The 9330-nt window shown below is 38.5% G+C and overlaps 1 protein-coding gene across 1 annotated transcript; it reads left to right on the top strand.

Moving 5' to 3' along the window:
• Nucleotides 1–4705: 4705 nt before the first annotated feature.
• LOC118851415 (casein kinase II subunit beta-like) lies at nt 4706–5647 on the top strand. The gene has a single exon (XM_036760858.1). It carries the CDS (start codon nt 4819–4821, stop codon nt 5464–5466), a length of 648 nt encoding a protein of 215 aa, XP_036616753.1. The 5' UTR covers nt 4706–4818; the 3' UTR covers nt 5467–5647.
• Nucleotides 5648–9330: the final 3683 nt, after the last annotated feature.

The raw sequence follows: 9330 nt of genomic DNA, 5'->3' as shown, positions 1-9330 counted from the left end.
GTAAAAAGCTACTTGAAATAAACAACTTTAGCAAAGTTGCAGGATATAAAATAAACCCACATAAATCCTCAGCATTCCTATACATTACTAACAAAGCCCAACAGCAAGAGATAGAAAGAGAAATTCAATTCAAAGTTACTGTAGACACTACAAAATATTTGGGATTCTATCTGCCAAGACAAACCCAGGGCCTATATGAACATAATTATGACACACTTTTCATGTGAATAAATTCAGATCTAAATAAATGGAAAAATACCAGTTGCTCATGGTTAGGCCAAGCTAATGTAAAAATGACAATTTTACCTAAATTAATTTATTTATTCATTGCCATACCAATTGAACTATCAAAAAATTATTTTGCAGGCTGGATAAAATAATAACAAAATTCATCTAGAAGAACAAGAACTCTAGAATATTTAGGGAATTAATAAAAAGAAATGCTAGAGAAGGTGGCCTAGCCATACCAGATATTAAACTGTACTATAAAGCAGCAGTCATCAAAACTACTTGGTACTGGCTAAGAAACAGAGTTGTGGATCAATGGAAAAGGATAGGTACACAAGAAGGAGAAGTCAACGACTATAGCAATCTACTCTTTGATAAACCCAAAGAGACCAGCTTCTGGGCTAAGAATTCACTATTTCACAAAAACTGTTGGGAAAATTGGAAAATGGTAGGGCAGAAACTGGGCATAGACCAATATCTTATACCTATACCAAAATAAAGTCAATGCTGTAAGCAATTTGGGAAATCAAGGAATAATTTGCCTATCAGGTTTATGGAAAAGCAGAGAATTCATGACATAACAAGAGATAGAGAGCATTACAAAATACAACATGCATAATTTTGATTATGATAAATTGAAATGTTTTTGTATTAAAAAGCCAATGTAACAAACATCAAGAGGGAAGCAGAAAATTGAGAGAAAATCTTTACAACTAATGTCTCTGATAAAGGCTGCATCTCTATAATGTATTGGGAACTGAGCCAAATTTATAGGAATACAAGTCATTCCCCAATCAAGAAATGGTCAAAGGATACGAACAGGCAGTTTTCAGAGGAATAAATTAAAGATATCTATAGGCATATGAAAAAATGCTTGAAATCACTACTGATTAGAGAAATGCAAATCAAAACATCTCTTAGGTACCATATCTCTCCTGTCAGATTGTCTAAAATGACAAAACAAGAAAATGACAAATGCTGGAGAGGATGTGGGAAAATTGGAACATTGTTAATTTGCTTGTGGAGTTGCGAACTGATCCAATCATTCTGGAGAGTAATTTGGAACTTTGCCCAAAGGGCTATAAAAATGTTCATACCCTTTGACCCAGCAATACCACTTCTAGGGTTGTATCCCAAAGAGGTCGCACAAGTGGGAAAAGTTCCCATGTGTACAAAAATATTTATAGCGGCTCTTTTTGTAGTAGCAAAGAATTGGAAATCATGGGGATGCCCATCAATTGGGGAATGGCTGAACAAGCTGTGGTATATGAAGGTGATGGAATACTGTTGTGCTGTAAGAAATGGGGATGATACAGACTTCATAATAACCTGGAAAAACCTACACGATACAATGCTTAGTGAGCGGAGCAGAACCAGGAGAACATTATACACAACCACAGATATATGGATTCTGTGATGACTAACCCTGATGGAATTCACTCTTCTCAGTCATACAAGATTCAAAGACAACTCCAAAGGACTCATGATGGACAGAGCTATCTACATCCAAAGAAAGAACTATGGAATCTGAATGCAGATTGAGGCACACTGTATGCTCTCCATTTTTTTCACTTGGTTTTTCTTTTTTTCTCTCTCTTTTGTTTTTGTTTTTTTGGTTCTATTTCTTCTTTCTCATGATTCATTCCATTGGTCCTAATTCTTCTTTACAACTTGACTATTGTGTAAAGAAGTTCAATGTGAAGTTATATGTAGAAGATATATTGGATTCCATGCCGTCTTGGGGAGGAAGGAGGGGAGGGGGAAAGAAAATCTGGAACTCAAAATTATGTGGAACTGAGTGTTGTAAACTAAAAATAAAAAATCTTAATTATAAAAAACCCAAATGGGGTCACAAAGAGTCAGAAATGACTGAATAACAACTGTTTACTTTTGACTTGCCTTCTAGAGAGAATGAGTGACTTCCATAATTGAATACTTTGTTAGTTCTAGTGTCATCATTTTCCTAAATAAAAATAATTAAGGTTATTTAAATATAAAAAAAAGAAAGCCCCAAAAGGAGTCACAAAAATCAGACATGACTGAAAAACAATAACAAACAAACAAAAAGTGACTTCAGAGAAGTAGGACTTACAGGTGAAAAAAAAACATAGAAAGGAGAATTTTTTTATCAATGTGAAGAATACCTCAAAATACATATAAACTGCCTTGAAGTGGAATATATTCTTTGGGGAGGAACTGAATTCTTTGTAAATAGAAATACTAAAGAAGCATCAAGAGATCCACCTGTCAAGAGTACTGCAGAAGGAATTTTTTTCATTGAATCAGAAATTAGAGCTCTAGAGTCCCTTTTAATCTAAAGATTCTGTCATATCTTTTGATCACATACATACATACATCTGAATATACATACTTGTTGGGCTCTCCTTGGGGTCTGAGGGCCTACCAGGAGCAGCTGCCTTGGAGATCTGAGACTACTCTTTACCCAGCTCCAGCCCCATTGTCCCCATCCCACCAGCTGCTGTTTAACTCTGAGGTGTTTCTGGATCCTTCCTATCCCCCTGTTAGGTGGAGGCCCATTCCTTTGGAAGCTTTTTTTTGCCCATTTGTTGTGGGATAAGGATATAGCCTCTCAAAACTGATTGGATGGAGAGGGAATCACCAATTAAAATCCTTTTGGTAAGGTGGTAGAGCAAAGACCTTGCTTATCATTTGCTCTCCTATTGCACACTAGATTTATCATTACCCAGATTCCATGGAATTTACCATTTGCCCAGATATTATGCCCTTCAGATTAGTAATTCCCCCTACCAAATCTTTTCTCTGAACTGCCAGTATACCTTGAAAATCATGAATTTTACCATCTTATCTATAAATGTACACCCTTATATGTGTTGATTTTCGTAACTGTAAAGTGAGCTCGTTGAGACCTTTCTATTTATATCCTCACTTCTTAGAATGGTGTGTGGTACATCAATTCATATTCTTTCTTCACTAGTTTTCTCCATGTAAACTAATGTAAATTGTAAACAAACTAAACCTGTATATTTTGTATCTTATGATCACTTTTTCCCCTTGTCTAGAGAATTATCCCCAACCCTAACACCATCGAACCTTACAAGCTGTATATGTGAATTATTTGTTTGGTTTTTGACTCTGTTACCTTTTATATGTATGTTATGTGTCAGTCTATAGTTTATTGTGGTAAGATGTGATAAGATGGTATAAGATTAGTCTAGACTTATATTTTGTTAAACTGCTTTCTAGGTTGTCCATTATTTCTTCTCAGACTGGAAGTCCTTCAACAAATATTTGCTTGAATTTATCAAATTTGGTGCTATGAGCATTGTTTCCATTTCTTTTATTGCGTTTGTTCTTCTGATCAATTTTTCTCTTTTCTGATCAATGCCAAATATTTGTGATGATTACTACTTCATAATGTAGTTTGAGTATTGGACATATTAAGTCCTCTTGATCCATACTTCTCTCCTCAACTATTTTTCCTGAGTCTATAGAGATTTTGTACCTCTAAAAATTTCTTACAGTTTTATCTATCTTTGTAAGGTATCATTAATAATTCGTAAATTTGTACTAAACTGTCAAGCATTTTGTAAATGAAATTTGGAAATTAATTTAGTGTAACTGTTTTTATTGTGATGGATTCTAACCACAAATAAACAATATCACTTTAGTTATATTTATTTCTGTAGAGAGCGTTTTGTAGTTGTGGTTATATAAATCATATATGGACAGGCTTTTTGAAATCTCTGAATTCCACGTGGTGAGGGTGACTCTTTGAGACACTGATACTGGGAGACGAAGAATCTCCTGTGATTGGGCCTACCTTTACCAGCTCAAAGATTCTGGGCTTTCTTCTCTGTTACTGGCTTTCTTTAGTTCCCAAATTGAGGAAGGAGTCAGTCATGAAAGTGTTGGGGGAGGGTCCAAAGTCAGTAAGATATTGGTGGGGAGGTCTGTGAGTGAAAGGTTTAGTTGTGATGAACTCTGTCTTGTGTTATCTTTTCTTTATAAATTAAACTTTGATGATTCACTTTTCACCTTTAACCTTCTAGTTGTTGTTTTTACAGAACTGGAAAGGTTTGTTGTTGTTTTTTTTAAAATTAATTTGGTATGGTGGTGGGAAACACACTGATTCTAAATACACTGGTATCTTCCCAGAACATTTTATTTTTCCTCAGTTTACTTCTTTGGAATGTCCTTATCAATCTCTTCCCCTCAATTTTATCCCCGTCTACTGGCTGTAGTAAGTATCAAATTAAAACCCTCAGCCTAATATTTCTAACTTCTTCCTAACTTTCCCGTCTCATTTAGTATTGTATGTCTTATTGTCCCATGGGATGACAGGGGTTGTCTCACTTTTCTATGCTTCTCCTTAGTGTCTAATATAGTATATGCTTTAAAAAAATGCTTCCTGAGCTCCTGCGCCTGCGCCTGCGCACTTTCCCGCCCTCCCGTTTCTCTTCCCCCCTCCCCTCCCCCCTGCCCCCCCCGACCGCTTCGCCTGCCGCGGTCGGGTCCGCGGCCTTCGCTGCGCGGCTTTGCTGCTGCCGCCGCCGCCCCTGGGAGCAACTTCTCCCTCTCCCTCCCCAGCCCCGGCCCGCTGACGTAAAGATGAGCAGCTCAGAGGAAGTATCATGGATCTCATGGTTCTGTGGGCTTCGTGGCAATGAGTTCTTCTGCGAGGTGGATGAAGACTATATCCAAGACAAGTTCAACCTCACAGGGCTCAATGAACAGGTGCCCCACTATAGGCAGGCACTGGACATGATCCTCGACTTGGAACCTGATGAGGAGTTGGAGGACAACCCCAACCAGAGTGACCTGATCGAGCAGGCAGCCGAGATGCTGTATGGACTGATTCATGCCCGCTACATCCTTACAAACCGTGGCATCGCCCAGATGTTGGAAAAATACCAGCAGGGAGACTTTGGCTACTGTCCCCGTGTATATTGTGAAAACCAGCCCATGTTGCCCATTGGACTGTCAGACATACCAGGTGAGGCCATGGTGAAGCTGTACTGCCCCAAGTGCATGGATGTTTACACCCCCAAGTCGTCCAGGCACCACCACACAGATGGTGCTTACTTTGGCACTGGCTTTCCTCACATGCTCTTCATGGTGCATCCTGAGTACAGGCCCAAATGGCCTGCCAACCAATTTGTGCCCAGGCTGTATGGCTTCAAGATCCACCCTATGGTCTACCAACTGCAGCTTCAGGCAGCCAGCAACTTCAAGAGCCCTGTCAAGACCATCCGCTGACTTGTCTCCTCCCCTCCCCCCCAACACCTCAGGATGTGACACCGTTCCCCCTCTCCCCAGTACACACACACACACACACACCTTTCCAGAACCCCTAATGGTTTTTAGTTTAAATTAAGAAGAAGTCATTATTGTGGTGGTGTGGTGGGAGTATGAAATAAAGTGGAGGAAAAGGCAAAAACAAAATGCTTCCTGATTGTTTGATGTTATTCTCCTTCACCCACATTCTTTTTAAGACAAACTAGCCTCCTAGCTATTCTTCACATACCTATGATCTATGTCTGTACAAAATGATCCTCCGTATCTGAAATAAACTCTCTCCTCACCTAGTAGAATCCCTAGTTTCCTAGAGCACTGAGACACTAAGTGACTTACCTGTGGTCACATAGTATGTTTCAGAAGAGGAGCTTTAATCTTAGGAATCTGTGTAATTGAAATGATACTAAGGATAATTAACCTCTTATTGGATAACTTTAGAAAAGTAAAAGGTGAATGTGTTAGCAACAAGGAATGAAACATGGCTAAGGAAGACCAGGACCAAAAGAAATTGCCCATCCCTAATAGCATTGCTACAGGTCTAATTAGTTTGATTAAAAACAAAACAAAATTATTAAGCATGCTATTTTAGCTACATATATCTAGTAATACCTCACTTATGTAAAGGAAGTTTATCTCAAGACCCTGACTTTCCACAACACAGCTAAAAACCTAGAAGCAAAAAATAAATATGACAAAGGCCACCAAAAACCTTATTTGGGATACATGTTGGATCATAGAAATCTATAATTAGAGATCATATGACACAATTCCTTCATATGACAACTTGCCCCATACCTTGTTGCTACTGTATTGCAGGCTCATTAAATTTCACATATACTGGTGTGAGAGATGATCTTTCAAAAAGTGAAGCTTCCTCAAAGGAATTAGTAATTCCTTGTACCCCTTGTAGCTATTAAAATATACTCTTTTTTTTTCACAAAAATAACCCCTACAGCTAGCTAACCTTGCGAAAACATATTTTCAGCACACAATCCTGTATTGTACTGGACCCTCCCCCAGTCACCTGGACCCTGTTTTTGAGCACAAAGTAGAAACAAATTATCGAAAAACTCCCTCATCGCTTGTCTCCTGGCAGAATTCTGTGGTTTTTTTACCCTGTGTACCCTGTTTCCTTATATGGCAAGCAAAAGCAAAACCTCTGCTGCTGGGTAGATTTCCACAAAAAGATTGTGCATTCTGAAACCCAGCCAATGGGATGAAGGGGCAGGGGGCTGGGGGTGGCGTGCATTGTGTTAGGGAATAAAAAGCCAAGGGTGCAGCTCCCAACTGGTACTCCCTAACCAGTGCCATCAGAAGAGGGGCGGTACCCTTTCTCATGAGAAAATAATAAACTCATTTCTGCTTTCAAGACTTACAAGTCTCTGTCTTAAATTTAAGTAGTGGTTTCTGTCCCAAACACTGGTATTACTAATGTACACTACTCTTATTTCTATAAGAGATCCCTTTTACTCTTTCTAGTATGCTTAAGGAGCAGTTACTGATGTGGACAATTCCTAAATTTGAGCACTTAAGTGAATAGTAGCAAAACTATTCGCAATTAATACAAGGATAAAAAAATTATCATTTGTAGGCTGGATTTCGCCCATATTAGTAGTTTTTTTCTTATTTTTTTATCTTGGTACTTCTATTTCTACATTAAAAAGAAAAACAATGACAAAAATGGAAATAAAATACGATTTTTCTCTGAGATGCAAAACAGGGAGTTTGGAATAATAGAAACATTCTGTTCTCTCAGATGAGACATTGTTCCCATTCAAACTGTGCTGGTGATTTTCTTTTGAATTTGTTCAGAATCAATGAAAATACATTTTTTTCCATTAATTAAACCAATGTCTAATGTTGAAGAAATCTCTTTTTGGAGATGCCATAGTTCTGCCTTTCTTTAGGTAAATTGTGACACTCTTCCTTTCCTTTTTACTAATGAGGAAAATATGACTTGTGTCATCAAGATTAAAGTAATATAGGTGTCCTTTTTCAATTTAGAAAAGACAAATTAAAAAAAAATGGCAAAAGATGAACTGAAGTAAAAGTTTTATTTGCCTCTGGCACTACATGGATCCACCAACTAGAAAGAGATCCAGATTATGAACAGGAATTTTTTTCACACCAAAACCAGGAAATTCTAAACCGTATTTCCAGTTTTTTCAAGGTTATAAGTTTGCGTTTTTCCAAGCATTAACTCTTGAAGTCTCCAATGTCATCTACATCCACTTCTCTCTGTCTCTGTCTTTTTATCTCTGTCTCTCTGTTTCTCTGTCTCTGTCTCTCTCTCTGTCTCTGTCTCTCTCTCTCTCTCTCTCTCTCTCTCTCTCTCTCTCTCTCTCTCTCTCTCTCTCTCTCTCTCTCCCCCCACCCTCCATCTCTGTCTCTTTTTATCTTACCAAATTTCCTCTTGTCCACACTTCCACACTTCACTCTTTTACTCATTGCTCCCTGTGAGAAGTGGTGGAAGCAGTTTTGTTTCCACAGAGTTGAAAGTTATCTCCCTGCCTCCCCCAGTTTTAGCAGAATGTAAGTCAGGTGACTGATTAGAACCAGTTCTAATCAGAGCTATAATCTAGCAGAGACCAGGCTTCTGGTCAAGGTTAGAGACTTGTACACATGCTTAAGGAGCTGTTTGAGAGGGGCATGAAATGGGCAGTTCAGGGGGTTGCATCTGGTCAATGAAGAGCCAGGTGGGAGATTCAAATTAGGATTCAATAAAAGGACCAGCAATTGTCTTGAGTCCCTGATACTCCCTTTACTCTGTTCAGGGAATGTACCCATTTATTCAGGAAGAATAAATGTAAGATATAATTAAAACCTTCTTGGCCTTCCAATGAGTGTTGTTTATTCCTAGACAATGTAAGTATGTTTCTAACACTCCTTAACTCTGCCATATGCTTGCCTCTGTGAACATTATCCCGAAAAACAAGCAAAAATTTCCTTCTGTTTTTATGATAGTCACCTCTATTGGTTTTCCTCTTATTTGTCTGACAATCTCCTCTCATTCTTTTTGGGGGGTTCATTAGCCAGCTCACCTCACCTCAAGGGTGAGCATGTCCCCAGAACTTTGTCCTGGGCCTTCTTTTTTCTTTGCACTGTCTCACTTGGTGATTTCATCAGCTCTAGTGGGTTCAATATAACAAATAAATGTTAAATACCTTCTATATTTAAGTAACTGTATTAGACCAACAAGCAAGTTAAAACAAAGCATTTATTATATGCTTACTCTAGGCCAAGCACTGTGGTATACACATGGGGGAGACAGATAAAAGTGAAAGGAGCTTATTTCTTCTTGGAGTGAGGGAGGATGCCGAATCTAATCAAATAAATAAATCCCAAATATATGCAATGAAATTTCAGGAGGAAGAAAATGCTTATGTCTAAAGGGGTGAGGAAGAGTCTCATGCAGAAGCAGAAGGAGGCACTTGAGTTGTTCTTTGAAGGAAATGAGGGATTTGATGAAGTGGAGCCATAGAGGGTATATAATAGATGGGGGGTAGAATGTCCTATGTAGGGAACAGCTCACAGGTCAGTTTTACTAGAATAGATTGTGCTTGAAAGAGAAGCCAAATTGTGTGGAGTTCTACAGGCCGGGCTCAGGAGTTTCTGTTTTATAATGGACACAATAAGGAGAATTTAAAGATATTTGCGTCAGAGCAGTATGTTGGGAAATGCTATGGATATCAAATCGAGGAAGATGGAATGGAGATAGGAGAGACTAGAAACTGGGAGTCCAGTTTGAGGGCTATTATAGTACTCCAGGCAAGAGGTGATGAATTCACTGTGGAGGGCAGCATTTTTCATGACCACTCCCATCTG

Source organism: Trichosurus vulpecula, chromosome 5 (assembly GCF_011100635.1).
Source record: "Trichosurus vulpecula isolate mTriVul1 chromosome 5, mTriVul1.pri, whole genome shotgun sequence".
Taxonomy (NCBI): domain Eukaryota; kingdom Metazoa; phylum Chordata; class Mammalia; order Diprotodontia; family Phalangeridae; genus Trichosurus; species Trichosurus vulpecula.
Note: the sequence above shows the minus strand (reverse complement) of the source record. Positions and strands in the feature narration are given on the sequence as shown.